The 21,653-nt window shown below is 49.5% G+C and overlaps 1 protein-coding gene across 2 annotated transcripts in view; it reads left to right on the top strand.

The window, feature by feature from the left end:
* LSG1 (large 60S subunit nuclear export GTPase 1) overlaps positions 1–13,918 on the top strand; it is a 96,089-nt gene extending 82,171 nt beyond the window's left edge. The window contains exons 10-14 of one of the 2 annotated variants that reach the window (XM_075340515.1): positions 10,447–10,589; positions 11,077–11,201; positions 11,313–11,392; positions 11,519–11,692; positions 13,030–13,918. In XM_075340515.1, the coding sequence (XP_075196630.1) occupies positions 10,447–10,589; positions 11,077–11,201; positions 11,313–11,392; positions 11,519–11,692; positions 13,030–13,209 (702 nt within the window). In that variant the 3' untranslated portion in view covers positions 13,210–13,918. Of the gene's footprint in view, positions 1–10,446; positions 10,593–11,076; positions 11,202–11,312; positions 11,393–11,518; positions 11,693–13,029 lie in introns of both variants that reach the window. The other variant, XM_075340516.1, reaches the window with a different exon arrangement.
* The last annotated feature ends 7,735 nt before the right edge of the window (positions 13,919–21,653 follow it).

The raw sequence follows: 21,653 nt of genomic DNA, 5'->3' as shown, positions 1-21,653 counted from the left end.
GCGGGCCTCAGTCTTCCCAAGTGACTGGGCTGTGGGCGGAGTTTCACCGCTTGTTACAGCACAGCATCTCACATGCTCTCTCCTTTGCTGCAGAGCCATGCAAGCAGGAGTGAAACTCCGCCCACAGCCCAGTCACTCAGGAAGACTGGGGCCGCCTCAGTGATGTCAGGTCAACTGGAAGTTGATGTGATATCACCGGATCTTAGTGGTCACGCAGCCCGGAGGACACGTGATGGGGATGAGTGGACGGTAATAGCACCGCTCAGAGGCAGAGATAACTACACATGGTATTTGAGAAAAGCCCTCTCTATGAGCTTTTCATCAATGTGGCCACTAATGTGGAGTAGCGGACCACCTATTTAATTGTATGTGGGTTTTGTTTTGTGGTTTTTTTTTTGGGGGGGGGGGGGGGTTCTCCCCCTTTCTTGTGGCTCTGACCTATAACGTTCTCTATAATCACACTGAAAAAAAAAGGCTTAATTGGAGCCCAGCGGGCTAATAGAACATGTGCTGGGTTGTCTACGGGTGGCTCCTACGTAACCTGCCTATAGAGGAAATGGTTTGTAGACAGGCTTCACTAGGTAACCAAACAGCTTCACCAGTCACACATACCCAGCAGCAAAACAATTTACACTATTGTGTCACAGAGAAAAAAAATTAACAGTTGAAAGGCCGGTCACACATAGAACAAGGGTTCATTTGCTGATTGCTGCTTGCAGGTATTGAAACTAACATTCCCCCATTATGTGCACCTTTGAGCATTAATCCAGTCAACCCAGGTGATTTTTTTTTTGTTTTTGTTTTGGGTTTTTTTTTTGTTTTTTTGTTTTTTTTGCTCCCCATCTAACGAGAGCCGTAACTTTTTTTTTTTTTTTTTTCTGTCAATCTTACCATATGAGGGCTTGTTTTTTGCAGGACAAGTTGTACTTTTAAATGAAACCATTAGTATTACCAAATGTACTGGAAGATGGCAAAAAAACTCCCAAGTGCATGAAAATTGCAAAAAAAGTGCAATTGCATGATTGTTTTGGGGATACTTTATTCACAGTGTTCACTATGTGATAACTGATGTCTGTGAGATGCCTCAGGTTGGTACAAGTTTGTAGACACCAAACGTCTATAGGTTTACTTTAAGGGGTTAAAAAAATTCAGACGTTTGTCCCAAAAATGTGGTGCACTTTTTGAACCATTTTCCGTGACCCGTAGCGTTCTCATTTTTCTGGATCTATGGCTCAGTGACGGATTATTTTTGTGTCTCGAGCTGATGTTTCTAATGGTACCATTTTTGTGCATATAATCGCCTGTTATTGCATATCGTGCAAACTTTGCGACAGCCAAAAAACGTAATTTTGGCGTTTAGAATTTTTTGGTTGCTACACAGTTTACTCATCAAATTAATTGATTTTATATTTTGATAGAGTAAGCATTTCTGTATGTGTCGTTACCAAACGTGTGTATTTTTCATTTTTTTTTAACCCTTTCATTTTGAATGGGGGTGATTTAAACTTTCAGGTTTTTATTTTTTTAAAACTTTTTTTTCTTCAGCGCTCTATTGGGAGACCCAGACGATTGGGGTATAGCTACTGCCCTCCGGAGGCCACACAAAGCACTACACTAAAAAGTGCAAAGCCCCTCCCCTTCTGGCTATACCCCCCCGTGGTATCACGGGTTCTCCAGTTTTCAAGCTTTGTGCGAAGGAGGTCAGACATCCACGCATGGCTCCACAGATTTTAGTCAGCAGTAGCTGCTGACTATTTCGGATGGAAGAAAAGAGGGCCCATATAGGGCCCCCAGCATGCTCCCTTCTCACCCGTGGATGGTGTTGTAAGGTTGAGGTACCTATTGCTGGTACAGGGGCTGGAGCCCCACATGCTGCTTTCCTTCCACATCCCCTTGTAGGGCTCTGTGGAAGTGGGATCCTGCCGGCCTCTAAGCTCTGACGCCGGGCTCCATCCACAGACCCATAGCACCTGATGGATACGGAGCAGGAGTACAATCAGGGACAAGGCCCTGCATCATACAGGTACTCTGTGTCCCCGGCAGGCACAGACACACTCCGGGCTGGCTGGGTGTTGTAGTGCGCCGGGGACCGTAACGATTGAGTTGGTGTTCCTGCAGTTTACTGGGGGACTTTTGTGTTGTGGGAACGCAGCGCCGACCCCCACTGGACCGGCGGCGCTGCTGTGACTTGTAGTGCGCCGGGGACACGCCGACCGCGCTTTTACGGCGGCGGCGTTTATAAATCCAGTCCCCGGCTTTTGCGGCCTAGCTCCGCTTCGTTCCCGCCCCCACCCTGTCAATCAGGGTAGGGGAGAGACGCTGTTTCGCAGCAGCGACGAGGGCTGGAGCCTGATTTACATGCTCCAGCCCTCTCACTAGGCACAGAGGGAAGCAGGCTTCCCGCTCTTAGCCAGGAACGCCCAGGGCCCGCCCCCCCTCCTCTCCCAGGACGCCGGCAGCCATTACATGCAGTCTGGCTAGAGGAAGGACGCAAGGCTCTGGGAGACCTGGACTAGGGGGCTTTTGGAGACCACACACCCGCTCTTAAGCGGGCGGTAAGCGGCATTTCAGCTGGCCCCTCTAGTGCCTCAGTGTGCGATTGGTGTACTGTGTCACCAGTTATATATATTTATTTATTTCTTGCACTGTGAGGTCGCTTCCTGGCTGGATACCCCAGATCGCTCTGAGGAGGCAGCAACATGTCATCCACAAAACGCAAGGCTGCCAAGGCTAGGGCTGTGTACACTGCGTGTGCTGCATGTGGGGCTGCTCTACCAGCAGGTTCCAAAGACCCCCATTGTGTGCAATGCTCAGATCCGGTGCTGCTTCGCCAGCCGGAGTCCGGTGTCAGGGACAGACTTTGCAGTTTTTGCTGATGGAATGTCTGTGACTATGGCAAAAATCCTTGAAACTTTGCAATCCATGACTGGGGCTCAGTCTATGGACACGGCGAGGTCTCTGTCCTCTAATCCCCCTCAGTTGGAATTAATCCAGACTGCAAGGGGGTCCCCGGCTTCCCAGGCTGAGTATTATGACTCAGATGATAGCCCCAGCCACCCTAAGCGAGCTCGCTGGGAAAGACCCTCAACGTCATCACACTGCTCAGGGTCTCAGCGCAATCAGTCGCCCTGTGATGCGTCTGAAGAGAGTGATCAGGAGTCTTATCCTGGAACCCCTCTCAATCTGGATACCCCGGATGGGGACGCCATGGTAAACGAGCTTATCTCAGCCATCAATAGACTGTTGGATATTTCTCCCCCAGCTCCTTCTGCAGAGGAGGCAGCTGCACAGCAGGAGAAGTTTCGTTTCCTCTATCCCAAGCGTAAATTGAGTGCTTTCTTGGATCACTCTGACTTCAGAGAGTCAATCCAGAAACACGACGCTCATCCAGAAAGGCGTTTCTCTAAACGTTCTAAGGATACACGTTTTCCTTTCCCCCCTGATGTGGTCAAGCGCTGGACCCAGTGTCCAAAAGTAGACCCCCCGATTTCCAAACTTGCAGCTAGATCCATAGTTGCAGTGGAGGATGGCGCTTCACTTAAGGATGCCAATGACAGACAGATGGACCTTTGGTTAAAATCTGTCTATGAAGCTATCGGCGCGTCGTTTGCTCCGGCATTCGCAGCCGTATGGGCACTCCAAGCTATTTCAGCTGGTTTAGCAAAAGTGGATGCTATCATACATCCAGCGGTGCCGCAAGTGGCGTCCCTTACCTCGCAGATGTCTGCGTTTGCGTCTTACGCTATCAATGCGGTCCTAGAATCTACCAGCCGCACCTCAATGGCGTCCGCCAATTCGGTAGTTTTGCGCAGAGTCTTGTGGTTAAAGGACTGGAAAGCAGATGCTGGTTCCAAAAAATGTTTAACCAGCTTGCCTTTATCTAGAGATAGACTGTTTGGCGAGCCATTGGCTGACATCATTAAACAGTCCAAGGGTAAAGACTCTTCCTTACCCCAGCCCAGATCAAGCAAACCTCAGCAGAAAAAATGGCAGCAGAGGTTTCAGTCCTTTCGAGGTTCGGGCAAGACACAATTCTCCTCGTCCAAAGGGACTCAGAGGACGCAAAGAGTCTCAGATTCCTGGCGGGCTCACGCACGCCCCAAGAAAGCAAATGGAGGAACCGCTTCCAAAGCGGCTACCTCATGACTTCCAGCCCCCCCCCTCCGCATCTCCGGTCGGGGGCAGGCTCTCCCGCTTTTCCGACATTTGGATGTCACAGGTCAAAGACCGGTGGGTGACAAACATTTTGTCTCGCGGGTACAGAATCGAGTTCAGTTCTCGTCCTCCAGCTCGGTTCTTCAGAACCTCCCCACATCCAGACCGAGCAGATGCCCTGCTGCAGGCGGTGGACTCCCTAAGAGCGGAAGGAGTAGTGGTTCCTGTACCGCCTCAGGAACAAGGGCGAGGGTTTTACTCCAATCTCTTTGTGGTTCCAAAAAAGGACGGCTCGTTCCGTCCTGTTCTGGATCTAAAGCTGCTCAACAAACATGTGCACGCCAGACGGTTCCGGATGGAAACCCTCCGCTCTGTCGTTGCCTCAATGTCTCAAGGAGACTTCCTTGCCTCAATAGACATCAAAGATGCTTATCTCCACGTGCCAATTGCTACAGAACATCGTTTTCTACGTTTTGTGATAGGAAACGACCATCTTCAGTTCGTAGCTCTGCCATTCGGTCTGGCGACAGCCCCCCGGGTCTTCACCAAGGTCATGGCGGCGGTGGTAGCAGTCTTGCACTCTCAGGGACACTCGGTGATCCCTTACCTAGACGATCTACTTGTCAAGGCACCCTCTCAAGAGGCATGCCAACTCAGTCTACATGCTACGCTGGAGACTCTACAGACGTTCGGATGGATCATCAACTTTCCAAAGTCGAATCTGTCACCGTCACAGTCGCTAACGTATCTTGGCATGGAGTTTCATACTCGAGCAGCGAGAGTGAAGCTTCCGCTGAACAAGCAGCGGTCCCTACAGACAGGGGTGCAATCCCTCCTTCAAGGCCAGTCGCACCCCTTACGGCGCCTCATGCACTTCCTCGGGAAGATGGTGGCAGCCATGGAAGCAGTTCCCTTTGCGCAGTTTCATCTGCGCCCACTTCAATGGGACATTCTCCGCCAATGGGACGGGAAGTCAACGTCCCTGGACAGGAAAGTCTCTCTTTCCCAGACGGCCAAGGACTCTCTACAATGGTGGCTCCTTCCCACCTCATTGTCTCAGGGAAGATCCTTCCTGCCCCCATCCTGGGCAGTGGTCACGACAGATGCGAGTCTGTCAGGGTGGGGAGCAGTGTTTCTCCACCACAGGGCCCAGGGGACGTGGACTCCGCAGGAGTCCACCCTTCAGATCAATGTTCTGGAAATCAGGGCAGTGTATCTTGCCCTACTGGCCTTCCAACAGTGGCTGGAAGGAAAGCAGATCCGAATCCAGTCGGACAACTCCACAGCGGTGGCATACATCAACCACCAAGGAGGGACGCGCAGTCGGCAAGCGTTCCAAGAAGTCCGGCGCATTCTAATGTGGGTGGAGGATACAGCATCCACCATATCCGCGGTTCACATCCCAGGCGTAGAAAATTGGGAAGCAGACTTCCTCAGTCGCCAGGGCATGGACGCAGGGGAGTGGTCCCTTCACCCGGACGTGTTTCAGGAAATCTGTCGCCGATGGGGAGTGCCGGACGTCGACCTAATGGCGTCCCGGCACAACAACAAGGTCCCGGCATTCATGGCGAGGTCGCGCGATCAAAGAGCTCTGGCGGCAGACGCATTAGTTCAAGATTGGTCGCAGTTCCGGCTCCCATACGTCTTCCCACCTCTGGCACTCTTGCCCAGAGTGTTACGCAAGATCAGATCCGATTGCAGCCGCGTCATACTCGTCGCCCCGGACTGGCCGAGGAGATCGTGGTATCCGGATCTGTGGCATCTCACGGTCGGTCGACCGTGGTCACTGCCAGACCGACCAGACTTACTGTCCCAAGGGCCGTTTTTCCATCAGAATTCTGCGGCCCTGAACCTGACTGTGTGGCCATTGAGTCCTGGATCCTAGCGTCCGCAGGATTATCTCAAGGAGTCGTAGCCACAATGAGACAAGCTAGGAAGTCAACGTCTGCTAAGATCTACCACAGAACGTGGAAGATTTTCTTATCCTGGTGCTCTGCACAGAGAGTATCCCCTTGGCCATTTGCATTGCCCACCTTTCTTTCCTTCCTGCAATCGGGGTTGGAAAAGGGCTTGTCGCTCAGCTCCCTTAAAGGGCAAGTCTCGGCACTATCTGTGTTTTTTCAGAAGCGTCTAGCACGTCTTCCTAAGGTGCGCACGTTCCTACAGGGGGTCTGTCATATTGTGCCCCCGTACAAGCGGCCGTTAGATCCATGGGATCTGAACAGAGTACTAGTTGCTCTGCAAAAGCCGCCCTTCGAGCCTCTAAAGGACGTTTCCTTTTCTCGCCTGTCACAGAAAGTGGCGTTTCTTGTTGCGATCACATCGCTTCGGCGAGTGTCTGAGCTGGCAGCTCTGTCATCCAAGGCTCCCTTCCTGGTGTTCCACCAGGACAAGGTAGTGCTGCGCCCCATTCCGGAGTTTCTCCCTAAGGTCGTATCCTCGTTTCATCTTAATCAGGATATATCCTTGCCTTCCTTTTGTCCTCAGCCGGTTCACCGGTATGAGAAAGACTTACGTTTGCTAGATCTGGTGAGAGCACTCAGAATCTATATTTCTCGCACGGCGCCTATCCGCCGTTCAGATGCACTTTTTGTCCTTGTCGCTGGCCAGCGCAAGGGGTCGCAGGCTTCTAAAGCCACCCTGGCTCGATGGATCAAAGAACCAATTCTGGAAGCCTACCGTTCTGCTGGGCTTCCGGTTCCTTCAGGGCTGAAAGCCCACTCAACCAGAGCTGTGGGTGCGTCCTGGGCTTTGCGACACCAGGCTTCGGCTCAACAGGTGTGCCAGGCAGCTACCTGGTCGAGTCTGCACACTTTCACCAAACATTATCAGGTGCATACCTATGCTTCGGCGGATGCCAGCTTAGGTAGAAGAGTCCTGCAGGCGGCAGTGACATCCCCGTAGGGGAGGGCTGTTTTGCAGCTCTAACATGAGGTATCTCTTTACCCACCCAGGGACAGCTTTTGGACGTCCCAATCGTCTGGGTCTCCCAATAGAGCGCTGAAGAAGAAGGGAATTTTGTTACTTACCGTAAATTCCTTTTCTTCTAGCTCTTATTGGGAGACCCAGCACCCGCCCTGTTGTCCTTCGGGATTTTTTTGTTGTTTGCGGGTACACATGTTGTTCATGTTGAACGGTTTTTCAGTTCTCCGACGTTATTCGGAGTTAATTTGTTTAAACCAGTTATTGGCTTCCTCCTTCTTGCTTTGGCACTAAAACTGGAGAACCCGTGATACCACGGGGGGGTATAGCCAGAAGGGGAGGGGCTTTGCACTTTTTAGTGTAGTGCTTTGTGTGGCCTCCGGAGGGCAGTAGCTATACCCCAATCGTCTGGGTCTCCCAATAAGAGCTAGAAGAAAAGGAATTTACGGTAAGTAACAAAATTCCCTTCTTTACCTGGTTTTTTTTTTTGTTTTTTTTATTTTACTAGTCCCTCTAGGGGACTATAAGAATCATCAATCTGATCCCTCGATCATTTCTCCTGATCAGAGCTGCACAGCTCAGATCAGCTGAAATGCTGCTCTCCTCTTACAGCCAGCGCTCTGCCGGCTGTAACAAGAAGTGACTCATTGTAGCGACAGGAGTCATCACGTGACCCTGTGCTACCATGGCAACCATCGGCTCCTCGTGATAACGCCACGGGGCCTCCGATGGCAGCAGGCATTTCAATCGCACTGTCACATTTTGACAGCGCAATTAAGGGGTTAACAGGTGCAGGTGGATTGTAGATCCCCACCTGCGCCTCCGAGGCACATATGTCTGCTGTACAAATCAGCAGACGTGCGGGGATCGCCGCTAGCTCACTGCAGCAGCCAGCGGTGATCACCTCTTCATGATTTAGGACGTACTGGTACGTCCTCGGTTGTGAAGGGTTTAATATAATGTGAACATGCCTTTTAATTCTGGGGATAAATAGTAACCCCCAAGGGAACTGCAAAAGCGACAAGCAAGTCACAAGAAGTCAAAGTACATCTAATTTTGTGACTTGCTTGTTGCACTCGCAGCACCCTCCGGTTGCAATGCGACTCCTTGCACCTGCATTGCCTAGCTAACTTTGGTCGCACGACTGGTCACGGATACACTTGGCATGTAGGGGAATGCTGCCGGTTGTCTGCTACAAGGTTCAGTTTAACATTTGCCTCGTTTATTCCATATGAGGGCCAGGCACGACTGTCTATTATCTGTTAACTTGCTAGGGTTTACGTACAGGCACCCTCCAAAGTATGCAGCGACAGCAAGCAGCCTGGCATTGTGCTTACATTGGACAGTATTAAAAAACACTGCTCTAGTTAGATAAAAGCACATGTACACTAATCACGTGTCTGGATATACAAGATTGACACATTTGTAAGACTGAAGGCCTCCATACATAAGATAGTCGGCCACCATGTTCCTCTCCCAACGCCCCATACACCGGAGCTCTCTGTTCGGCTGGGCGTCCTGTGTTCTCTGAGAAGGCACTTGCCATGCTCCTCTTGGAGTGACTTATCTACATGGAGAAGAAAACGTTCAGCCATTGAAAAAGCACCAGGCCAGATATTACCTCCCCTGACCTCTTTAGTCACGGGAACGTCAGGAGGTCCCAATACACATTAGACTGTTGGCCTTTTAGCCTTGTATCTTCTGAATACAGTTGGTTATCACATGAGAACTGTAATACCTATCTGATTAGTGGTCGGTAACTCTCCACATGCTTTGGAGTGTATTAGCGTAGATTGAGACTAACCATCACTTAGGCTATGTGCGCACTGGGAAATGGAATTTTCTTGAGAAAATTCCGCATGCTCTCAAAGATTACCACACCCGCGGTAAAAAAACGCGGGAAACCGCACCCGAAAACCGCATGCGGTTTGCTGCGGTTTCACCTCGGTATTGTTCGCGGTATTGCCGCGGTTTTGCCGCGTGCGGGTTGGGATGTGCTTTATTGCATTCAATGCAATAAAGCACATTGAAAGAAAAAAAAAAAAAAAGTCATTTAATTCTGAGATAGTAGATAGATAGACAGAAGAATAGATAGAGGGATAGATAGATAGATAGAGGACAGATCGCTACATTTCCCACGGTCGGCAGTGAGTTCACATTACCGGCCGTGGGAAATGACCGGTAATTACCTCTGCTGTCTGCTGCATTCATTCAGCGCTGTGTCTGTGACAGTCGCGGCTGGATGTAAGCAGCGCAGGACCTGTGGATTACGCCAGAGCAGTGGATTACGCCGGAGCTTTGGTGCGGGAGGGGTTAATAAAATGGTGAACGAGGCTTGTTTGTTTTATTTAAAATAAAGGATTTTTCTGTGTGTTTTATTCACTTTACTTACGGGTTGATCATGTCAGCTGTCACATAGACGCTGCCATGATCAAGCCTGGAGTTAATGACGGTGATCCACCACCATTAACCCCTTGTATTACCCTGCTGCCACTGCTACACGGCGGCAGGAAGAGCTGGGGACACGGCGGTGCTGCCGCATAATGCATGCGACAGTGCCGGGGCAGCTGCGGCTGATATTCTCGGCTGTGGGAGGGGGAGGGAGGCGGGGACATTAACCCTGCCCCTCTCCCTCCCCAGCCTGAGAATACCGGGCCGCCGCTGTGTGCTTACCTCGGCTGGACGGTAAATATGCAGCGGAGCCCACGTTCTTTTTTTTTTTTTTTTTTTTATATATTTCCGTTTTCTTTCTATGTGTGTTCTATATGTCTGTGTTCTATGTGTCTGTGTTCTATGTGTCTGTGTTCTATGTAACTATGTAACTATGTGTCTGTGTTCTATGTGTCTGTGTCTGTGATGTCTGTGTGTGTGTGATCTGTGTGTGTTTACTCTCTGCACGGCTTCCTCTTCCTGTAATGACATCACTTCCCTGCAAAACCGCAGACAGGCGATGTACATTACCGGAGGTAAACCGCGAAATACCGCAGGGAATAACGCAGGAAAACGCAGTGAACCGCACAGAATTTGCTTCCTGCGTTATTCCCTGCGGGATTTCACGATTAACATTGGAGTCAATGGAGTGAAATCCCGCAGCAACGTGCGGAAAAGAATTGACATGCAATTGTTTTTGCTGCGGGAATCCCGCAGCAAAACATGCAGCCGTCAAATTCCGCCTAGTGCGCACAGCATTTTTTTTGCCCATCGGTTTTGCTGGTGATTCACTGCAGAGATGTTATGAACATTTTCTGCAGCGAAACATGCAGCAAAACCGCAAAAAATCCGCGGCAAAATCCGGTAAGTGTGCACATAGCCTTAGGTATGCATATTGCATCTTCTCATTTCTACATCATATTATTTCTTTCTTTACAGACGCTGTATGTGGAGCCCGGTCTGTGCCTCTGTGATTGCCCTGGCCTTGTAATGCCATCATTTGTTTCCACCAAAGCTGAAATGATATGCAGTGGCATCCTACCCATCGATCAAATGAGGGACCATGTACCACCAATCTCTCTTATATCCTTCAAAGAAAAGCTGTAATTAGGTGAAGGCGTCTTACAAAGGACCATTACTGTGATGACTCTTGGTTGTAAACACACTGGTCATTTCATGTCACCACATTACTCAGATTACTGTAGACCTGTCCGCTCTCCTGAGATGTCTTTTTGGTAAATACTTTTTCTCCATAAACCAAATTCCGGAGCATATTTCCTTACCGTTCTGTTTTGCTCTCGTTTTCTCTTATTTATTTTGGAAATTTCTGAGTATATTGACGTCTGGATATTACTATTCCCCATTAACAATAAGGCACACCCCAGCACCCAAAATAAAAGAATAATCAGTCACCTGCTTTTGAATCCATTTTTGGCTTCAAAAATGGAATGAAAAACTTTTCTGTGAAAACCTGCCTTACTTCGGAGAGCTAACTGGTCCACTTTGAGGTTAGACTGATTGATTGTATTTAGTGCTCGACCTACCCTTATATATTTCTTAACACACTAACATCGCCCAGCGAATTCCACGATATGTGGCAGAAGCCATTTACGGAATAAATATCATTAGACCTCGGGAAGATGAGGATCAGGACCGTGCACCCTCTTCAGAAGAACTGCTGGCTGCGTATGGATGTAAGTGATGTACATGTGTCTATGAATTCAGGAATGTCTTCTACAAGACAAATGAGATCACTTCTATACTATTTACTATCCCTTTATAGCCTTTGCATCTTGTTTTTGCAGATATGAGAGGTTTTATGACTGCACATGGGCAGCCTGATCAGCCACGGTCTGCACGGTATATATTGAAAGACTATGTCAATGTACGTTATAGGCATTTGGTTTTTGTCCTTTTTTCTTCATCATATATACTTACATAGTTTTGCCAAATCCAAAATCGTCCTTTCAACAAAGTGGAATATGTAACTGAAATGCTGTTCACATTTTAGGGCAAACTGTTGTACTGCCACCCTCCTCCTGGTGTAGATGCGGCAGAATTCCAGCCTCGTCAGTCTCCGTACAGGGAGAAGACTGTGCTAGGCGCCATGGCAGAGGCAAAAGGGCACGGCAGCAAGAAAGTCCGACATATTGAGAATGTGGTGGACAAGACGTTTTTTCATCAGGTACAGTTTGTGAATCCATATTTTGCATTTCATTTGGGAAATTGCAACAGAGCATTACAATACGTAAATGTATCCCATTGTGTTCAAAGGGAACCTGTCACCAGATTTGGTGACCATAAGCTGCGGTAATTACCTGTGGACTCTTACGTATAGCATGTTAGAATGCTATAAGAGCCCAGGCCGCTGTGTAGAACGAGAAAATGACTTTATATTACTTACCTAAATGGTTGGTTCAGTACAGATGGGTCAAATGGGTGCCTCCGTTCTCCGGGTGTGGCACCTCCTCTTTCGGCCATCTTCTTCTGAAGTCAGGGTGCATGATGCATCCTATGTCATGCACACGCACCGGCATTTAGGTCCTGCGCAGGTGCACTACAATATAACACAATAGTGAGAGTATCTTGCTTTGGGGCTGCCTGAGTGCTGCCAACTGTGGGGAGCTACAGTTCATTGAGGGAACCATGAATGCCAACATGTACTGTGACATACTGAAGTAGAGCATGATAACCTTCCTCCGTATTCCAACATAACGACTCCAAACACCTCCATGACAAACACTGCCTTGCTAAAGAAACTGAGGGTAAAGATGGTGGACAGGCCAAGCATGTCTCCAGACCTAAACCCTAATGAGCATCTGTGGGGCATGCTCAAATGGAAGGTGGAGGAGCACAAGATTTCTTAACATCTACCAGCTCCATGCCCAAGAGAGTTAAGGCAGTGCTTGAAAATAATAGAGGCCACAAAAAATATTGACACTCTGTGCACAATTTGACCATTTTCACTTATGGGTGTACTCCGATTTGTTGCCAGCGGTTTAGGCATTAATAGCTGTTTGTTATTTAGAGGCACACTAATTTTACACTGTTATACAAACTGTACACTGACTACTTTTACATTGTATCAAAGCTCTGTCCGAAACATACGTCGGGCTCTGTGGGCCTTTGTTTAATATGCTAATTAGCCTTTTGATAGGTTGATAGTTTGATAGAGCGTTTAATTCCCCAAATTAGTCGGCCCTCAGCATGTTACCACACCTTGTGGAGATAACATGATTTGCAAGAGTGCATCATCGCCATCTCTCTTCAAATCTTGCACATGTACTTGGCTTTCTTAATAATATCATTGTTATTCTGAAGCCGGGTGTAAGGTGTTTTTAAAGATTTTTTTTCTTTTATGAATAAGTGTAAAACACAATAAAGGGCACATCAGGCAGGGTGTTTAATAAATATACAAACACTGGTGCGTTGAAGGGCATGGGGGACCTGTCAGGTTCCCTGTAAAGTGCACATTATCGCCAGTTTCTTTTATATTGACACAAGTATTTTTCATTTTTACAGGAAAATGTTCGCGCTCTGACCAAAGGTGTCCAGTCTGTAATGGGATACAAGCCAGGCAGCGGTCCTATACCTTTAACTACAACCAGCACAGAGCCTCTTACAGGAAAGCCCTGGAAAAAGCATGGGAACCGAAATAAGAAGGAGAAAGTCCGCAGGCTTAACAAGCACTTGGATGCATGAATGTGACACCGAGGAATGCAGAAGTGTAGAACTGCGTTGTATATTGTATTTTACTACAATTCAATTTTTAATATTCCAATATTCTATTGTCTAATAGCAAATGTGCAAAGCTATTGTGACAATAGCTGCCGTGTGCAATAAACATGGCCACCATTCCAGGGCTAAGTCATGTGCTGCCATATTGTTCACAATTTTGCCTTCAGATGTCCCCATAAATGTTTTCGTACATGGCAGGCATGGGTGTGGCAGGCATTAGTAAATGGCAGGCATGGGCGGCAGGCATTAGTAAATGGCAGGCATGGGCAGCAGGCATTAGTAAATGGCAGGCATGGGCATAAGCAGAAACCGTCTTGATTAGAATAAAGGAAAAACGTGCACAATGAATTTAACAACTTTTAAGCTAGAAAAGAATCTGCCATATCCAGGAACTTTCGTTTGATGCCAGTGAGTAATCCGATGTAGGACATGTGCGATTAACAGCTCTGCCCACAATAATCTGATTGTTCATAGACCTAATCTGGCAGCAGCAGCTTGATTCTGTTTTCTGGCTGTGGAGGATGGGAAATGGTGTGATTGTGACCATCACAGCCTTAAGGTTTATTCAGGCATTGACAGAGTTTCTCCAACTTCTGTCAAACAGTCTATGAAAAAACAGCCTACACGTGGATGCCATCCAAGTACTGATTTTTTTTTTTTTTTTTTTTCCCCATAAACCCATAGACTTACATTGGCAGTTTTGATCCAAAAAGTGGATCAATAATGGACATATCTCCATAATTTTATGCAATTCCGACGAAGAAATCCAACGTGTGAACAGCCCTATCTTAGTTACATGGTGTATCCGTGGAAAACGGATTTCTGAATCAGCCCTTAAAGGGAACCAAACATCAGGATTTTGGTATATAAGGTGCAGCCAGTGCAGTACTGGCACTATCAGGCACATTGTGTACATACCATTAGTGGGCAGCTCGGATGTTTAGGCTGTGAAAGCCAAGTTTATGAAGTTTGAAAATTCATCCACTTTTTGATTGACGTGTGCACCACTCCAGATAATGTCCGTGCGGGTTATGCACATGATTCCCTCCCTCCTCACCGCCTATTCCTGCCTCCCTCTGGCTGCATGCAAATTTCTAATCTTCAGTTACACGGTGTCTGAGTTGGTGCCTGCGCATAGCGCTTATCTCCGGCGCCATGTTTTTGAAGCCCGCATACAGTGGTGTCTGAGAGGGAGGCGCATGCGCCCTCGCTTCTTCAGATCTTGTTGTGGGAGCGCGCGTGGTCACAACAGGACTGGAGAATAGCTGATCTTACCCCGATTAGCTGCAGCAGACTATATCGTAGCAGACGTCTGCTGCAGCTAATCGGGGTAAGATCAGCTGTTCTCCAGTCCTGTTGTGACCGCACGTGCTCCCACTGTCACAACAAGATATGAAGAAGGGAGGGCGCATGCGCCACCCTCTCAGACACCAAACACTGTATGTGGGCTTCAAAAACATGGCGCCGGAGATAAGCGCTATGCGCAGGCGACAACTCCGACGCCGTGTAACTGAAGATTAGAAATTTGTATACAGCCAGAGAAAGGGAGGAACAGGCGGGGGGGGAGGGGTTTGGGCGGTAATCATGTTCATAAACTGCCCGGAGAAGTGCACATGTCGATCAAAAAGTGGATGAATTTTCAAACTTCATAAACATGGATTTCACAGCCTAAACATCCAAGCTGCCGCCTCATGGTATGTACACAATGTGCCTGATAGTGCCAGTACTGCACTGGCTTTACCTTGTATACCAAAATCCTGATGTTTGGTTCCCTTTAACTACACGTCTCCATACCAGTGGGAGACCTGATTGTGGGCAGTAGGCCTTTACCCAGGGAAACTAAGGTTCAGGTGGTGGTCAGACCAACTATGATTTTCTTCTGTCATTGGTGTGATTACTTTGCCTAAGAAGACAATTAAGCTGGTTCAGGCAAGATTAAATAAAATCTGGTTTTGTTGACTGAACCTTTCTGTGTGCTTGCTGCTGTGAACCTGTCTATCCAAACAGACTGTGATCCCATGATCTTTTGTACGTAGTGGAGGTATGCTGTGAAATGTGAATGGCCAGATACCCGATTCTAAAGAAACTGTTCCTGCTGTTTAAAATTGAGCAAGAAGGATAAAATAGTGTGAAAGCCTAAAATGCAAATTGTGAACATTATATAAACAAATCTCCATACGACCTTGTAAACCATAATTGCAGATGAGTGCCAGAGGGAGGCCGCTCTACCACAAACACTAACACCATAGAGTTAACATAAGGACAGGAGTTCATGTGTTTGTATATTTTTTATTTCTTTATCGTTCCTATGGGAGACCCAGACCATGGGTGTATAGCTACTGCCCCCGGAGGACACACAAAGTTACTACACTCAAAAACGTGTAGCTCCTCCCTCCTAGCATATACACCCCCTGCTAGCCAGATCTAGCCAGTTTCTTGCTTTGTGTCAGGAGGATCCACACACACACATGCATCCTTTTTTGATTTTTCATTTTTTCCAAAGATTTGGAAGAAAAGCGGGTCCACTGGACTCCCGGCATGTCCCTTCACACTCCCCTGGCGGCAGTGCTGTTAAGGTTGACTTCAGGGCAGGAGCCCTTCATGCCGCGCTCCTTCAACATCCCTTAGGGGCTCTGGTTTGAAGTGGGAGCCAACTCGGTTCTCACTGCCTTGCAGGAGACCGGCCTCCATCCGCAGCCCTTGTGCAGGACCCTGCTGGACGGAGCACTGACCCCCACCCCACAGGGAATGGACCCTGCGTCTCAAAGCTAAGTATAGAGACGCTTATTCAGAGGGTCTTTCTGCAATGTGGGGCACTTTTAATGGAGGGGACAGTGATTGCTGGATAATGCTGCTTTGTTTACTGTGTTTCCGGCCGGTTCCACAGTTTTTACTGAGAACCGCGCCGACGGTGCCTGATTTTCGGCCGCATGCATAACTCTAGGCCCCGGCTTCAGCCGCGGCCTAGTTTCGTTTCGTTCCCCTGCATGTCAGGCATGCAGGGGGACGCTGCAGAGCCGCCCGCCGGCCGCTCTGCACAGGGAAGGACGCTCCTCTTTGAGGAGATGATTCCCTCCCCTGTACATCTCCTTCGCCCTCCGATTCCCGCTCCTGGGTTAACCCCCGCCTCCCCCCCTCACTCTGGCTCCATTTTCTCAGCGTCTTAGACACTGGTCGGCGCTGGCTGCTCTGCAGCAGAGGGAGGGAATACTAGCTGAGGGTCCAGGCTTGGAATCCGGAGGGCACTCATAATATGGCCTGATAAGTCACAACCTCTGGTTGTGCACTTTTTATACACTCTCAGGCATTCTGAAGGAGTTAATTCTTTATCATAGAATCTCCTCCTCAGCAGCATGTCTCACTCTAGCAGCAAAGCTCCAAGGCTGTACACTACATGTTCTGCATGTAACCTCAGATTGCCTGAACCGGCACACTGTAATGGTTCTTAGGTGGGAGTCTCCCCAGGCTGAACCCCTGTCTTGGGTATTCTAGGCATTCTAGACAGAGCCCCCACCTCTGCAGCATGTCTCACAGAGCGAGCCTGCAGGCTGTTTTTTATTATCCACTGCAGGTAGTCTCGTACGGCTATACCGAGCTCCTAACCACTGTGGCCCCTCAGCATGGGGGCTCATTAATGGTCCCTCCAGCTGCTCCGGTTTCGGTGGCTGACCCCCATGGGAATCCTATTTCCAGGGGTTGGCTGTCCCAGCATCTGCTGAGCATGCCAGCCCCCTTCTCAGGGCGTTCTCTGCTCGCTCGGCTAAGCTCACAAGGGACTCTCCTTCTGGGCTCAGACCCCGTTCTCCTGACAGGGAGACGCAGGGTCCCCTGTCCTCCCCGTCCCGCAGCTCCGATTACGAGCTGATTCACCGGACGAGGAAGATGTTTCTACCACGGACACGGACGCTACTTTATGTACATTGATCCGTCCGTAGGTGACGCAGATGCGAATGATGGCTTGCGTCCATTATTCTTGTGTCCGCCTGATCAGGGGAGTATTCCCCGCTGGCAGAAAGGCACAGTTTACCTTTAGCAGGTCAAAGAGTGTGTTACTTAACCACTCCAGTTTTCAGCCCGCTGTGTCCAAGCCCACAGCCTATCCTGCAGACCCCACAGCGGGGTTCTGCTGCCTGTCTCCCCCTCCCATCAGAGAGGGTAGCCACTCCGGTCTAGACTGCCCGGTTAGTTGTATCAGTGGCTGACGGCACCTCTATAGGATTCTACCGTACATTAATTTTGTACTGGACCTCAATCCGCTCTGAGCTTCCCCGAAGCGTGTTTCTGAGGACTGTGTTTCCCCTGTCCACCAATGGTGGTCAAGAAGTGGGCTCATTCACTTCAGGTGGCTCAGCCCGGACCGCTATGTCAGTGGCTGATGGCTCCTCACTTAAGGTTCTGCGGTCCGCCCGGTTGTCCTTTGGGCCAAGTCGGTATGGGGACGGCAGGAGCTTCTTTCTCCTCAGCTTACAGCAGTGCGGTTTTTTTGTACCTTCTCTGCTTCTCTGGAGGAGATGCATTCTCTCACATGCCCAAACGGTTCCCTGAACTTCCAGACTTCAGTCTTTTCTTCCTCTGCCAGGTCTGCCATGCTGGACGCCGCACGGCGGTGGTCTGGGCTACCTTCCTCGCTATCCGCAGGCTCCTGTGGCTTCGGAATTGGAAGGCAGATGCCTCTATGGAGGTTCCTGGCTGGGCTCCCCCTTGGTGGGACCAGTTTCCCCGGAACCAAGCTAAGTGAAATTAAGGAGCTCTTGGCGGGGAGTGTTCTTCCTCGCCACAAACCTAAACCAGGGAACCTGTCCAGGGCAGGAATCAGTTGAGGTTTCGATGGTTTCCGTTCCTCCCTCTGATCGTCCTCTAGCTCAGCCTAGGTTCATGGAACCAAAGGGCTCGAAGCTGCGTCTTCAGAGGACCGCAGGAGATGCTGTCACTGAGTCAGCTTCCTCCGAGCTATTTAGCCACGCCAACAACCTCCTTGGTCGGTGGCAGGCTCTCTCCACTTGGCGACGTAGGGTTCTAACACGTCTCCGTTAAGTGGGGGCGAGATTATATCTCCCTTGGCTACAGGATGGACTTCTGTCCACCCGCCAAACAGATTTTTTCTGTCAACTCCTCCCGGCTCCAAGGCCGCCGCCTTCTCACAGGCTGTGGCATTTCTTGCTGGCCAATGGAGTAATTGTACCGCTTCCCGACTGGGAACGGTTCTGAGATTTTTGCTTAAATCTATTCCTAGTCCCCGAAGAGGGCGGTGCCTTCCGACCTGGATCCTTAGCTTTTCAAGCATAGCCAGGTGGGGCGTTTTCACAGGAGTCTCGGTTTTGTTCCGTGTGTTTTTCTCACCGGATCAATCAAGAGCCCAAGGAGATTCCTTGGCAGCCATCGGCATCAGAGCTGCCTATCGGCAGGAGTCAATCGCAGTTTCTCACCAGCGTTGACTACGTTTTGACAATCGGAGTGGTCCAATTCGTGGCTCTTCCCTTGGGATTAGCCAAGGCCCCTCAAGTATTATCATCCAGGCAGCTGTGATTACGGTCCTGCCCCCCTAGGGTTTGGCAGTGATCTTTTGCCCTGGTCAGCCTTCTTGTTGGGGCTTCATCCAGTGCTCACCCTTACCAGAGTGCTTCGCTCACTCTCGCCACTCTGACCTATGCGGGTGGCTTGTCTTCCTGTCAAAGTCCACTCTGACTTCGAACCAGGGACGTCAATGGAAGCGGTTCCTTGCCCAGTTTCCCCTGCGTCCTCTGAGACTGGATGTTTTCCGCTGTACAAGCGAACTCAATCCTCCCACGGGGTGGTGGCTTCGCCACTGACCAGAGGCTCGTTTCAGTGGTGGCTTCGGCCACTCTGTCTCAGGGGCGCTCCTCTCTGGCCCGTCCCGGGTGATCCTCACCAGGATACTAGCCTATCCGCCTGGGGAGCAGGATATCTCCACCGTGGAGCGCAGGGCGCTTGGACTCTGTCCGAATCAGCCCTCTGGATCAATGTGCTGGAAATCACTGCTGTATTTCTGGCTCTCCAAGCCTTCACCATCTGTGGGCGGCTAGGCACATTCGAGTCCAGTCGGACAACGAGACAGCGTTTTCCTTTTTCAGCCTCCAGGGCGGGACGCTCAGCCGCCTGGCAATCTTGGCGGCTCAACATTCTTCAGTGGACAAGGGACTCCTAGTCCACTGTATCCGCAGTCCACATCCTAGATGTGAAAACTACGAGGCAGGCTATTTCAGCTGTCCAACCGCGGTCCACAATCCTCAGGTTTTGCGGTAGACACACTGGTTCATGTTTGATCCCAGCTTGTCTCTTTTCGACTTTCACCCTCTACCCCTTGTCCAGAGTCCTGCGCAGGATCGGTAAAGGGGGCGTCGAGTCATTCTTCCAGACTGACTCAAGCGGGCTTGGTCCTCTGACCTGCTCCTTCTGTCCGTTGGGTTGCCATGGCATCTTCCGGACCGTTCAGACCTTTTCCCAAAAGGTCCGTTTTTTCCCGTCAGAATTCTGGATCTCAGAATAACGGCATAGCTCTTGAGTCCTGGATCTTAGTGACTTCTGATATCCTTCCCGAAGTCATCTCTGCCTTGACTCGAGCTCAAAAGTGTCCTTTGACCTTTTTGGCCTAGCCGACCCTCCTGTCCCTTCCACAGTCCGGTCTACAGCTAGGACTATCCCTCATTAAGGGACAGGTCTCGGCCCTGTCAGTATGTGCCAGCGGCGTATCGTCCGGCTGGCTCCGGTGCGCTCCTTTAAGGGCGCATCTCACATCATCCGCTTTTCCGGCGGCCTATGGAGACCTGGGACCTTAATCCGGTCCTCCCGGTTCCCGGAAACCCCCCTTTGCGCCTCTTAGGGAGGTTTCGTTGTTTCATCTTTCACAGAAAGGTACACCTTCTAGTGGCTATAATTTCCCGCCTGAGAGTTCTGGCTGCACTCTCTCGGAGTCGTCCCCCTTTTTTGGTCATTTGCATCAAGACAAGGTGGTCTTCGTCCGACTCCGGACTTTTTTCCCTAGGTGGTTTCTGCCTCCACCTTATCCGGGACAATTTTCCTGCCTTCCTTTTGTCCGGCTCCTGTTCATCGCTTGAGGAAGCGTTGCATATCCTGGATCTGGTGCGGGCGCTCCGGATCTATGTGTCTCGCACCGCCGTTATTAGGCGGTGCACCTCTCTAGTGCTGACTGGTCGTCAGCGTAATGGTCTCTCGGCATCTAAGCTGACCCTGATGTTGGCCTAGGTCGGCCATTTCCGAGACCTATGAGTGTACTCAGGTGCCTTCCCCGCTGGGGATCGGGGCACATTTGGTCAGACCTGTCGGCGCCTTTATTTTTGGGCTTTCAGGCACCAGGTTGCGGCTCAGTAGGTCTGTCAGACTGCAGCTCAAATTAGTCTGCATGCTTTTTCGAAGCACTCCCAAGGCATGCCCATGCCTTGGCAGACGTGGGCTTGGACAGACGCATTTTTCCGGCGTCTGTCGCCCATTTGTGAAGTTAGGTTTGCCTGCTTCTCAGTTGTCTGTTTATTCCCACCCATGGACTGCTTTGGAACGTCCCATGGTCTGGGTCTCCCATAGGAACGATAAAGAAAAAGAGAATTTTGTTTACTTACCGTAAATTCTTTTTCTTATAGTTCCGTCATGGGAGACCCAGCACCCTCCCTATGCCTGTTGGCAGGTTTCTTGTTCCGAGTGTCTTCACCGGCTGTTCTTGTTGTAGACAGAGGTTCCGGTTCTGCCGGGTTTTACTCTGTCTCTTCTTGTGGGTGGATGTCCTCCTTCAGCTTTTGCACTAAACTGGCTAGATCTGGCTAGCAGGGGGTGTATATGCTAGGAGGGAGGAGCTACACGTTTTTGAGTGTAGTAACTTTGTGTGTCCTCCGGGGGCAGTAGCTATACACCCATGGTCTGGGTCTCCCATGACGGAACTATAAGAAAAAGAATTTACGGTAAGTAAACAAAATTCTCTTTTTTTAATAAGAAATCTGATAACACATAAAAACAACAACTTTAAAAAAGGACATTGATGAAGACATGCTGTATACTGGTACAAGGATGGAAATTGATAAATATAGCATGAGGATCACAGTATATACTTCCAGATTATAAATATATGCAGAGCAGGCTCCTACAATGAGGGATGAGAATAAACATATGGATTTCCACAAAAACCCACCTACACATGTTTCGCCAGGGGTGTAGTGCGTCCCATATACGGCACACATGTAGGTGGGTTTTTGGGGGAATTCTGTTGTCTTAGGACATTGATCTCTGGCAGCCCCTATATGCATTTAGCACTTTCTAACTGGTATGTACTGTATGTACACAAAAAGTAACGCAAGTTACCAAGTATTAACATTGTATTTTGTATTTAATTTGTATTGTTGAAAAATCAAACTGTGTTGCAATCTATTGAGAATACAGTG

Source organism: Anomaloglossus baeobatrachus, chromosome 3 (genome assembly GCF_048569485.1).
Source record: "Anomaloglossus baeobatrachus isolate aAnoBae1 chromosome 3, aAnoBae1.hap1, whole genome shotgun sequence".
NCBI lineage: Eukaryota > Metazoa > Chordata > Amphibia > Anura > Aromobatidae > Anomaloglossus > Anomaloglossus baeobatrachus.
The sequence above is the reverse complement of the archived record's forward strand: the minus strand, read 5'-3'. Positions and strand labels throughout refer to the sequence as shown.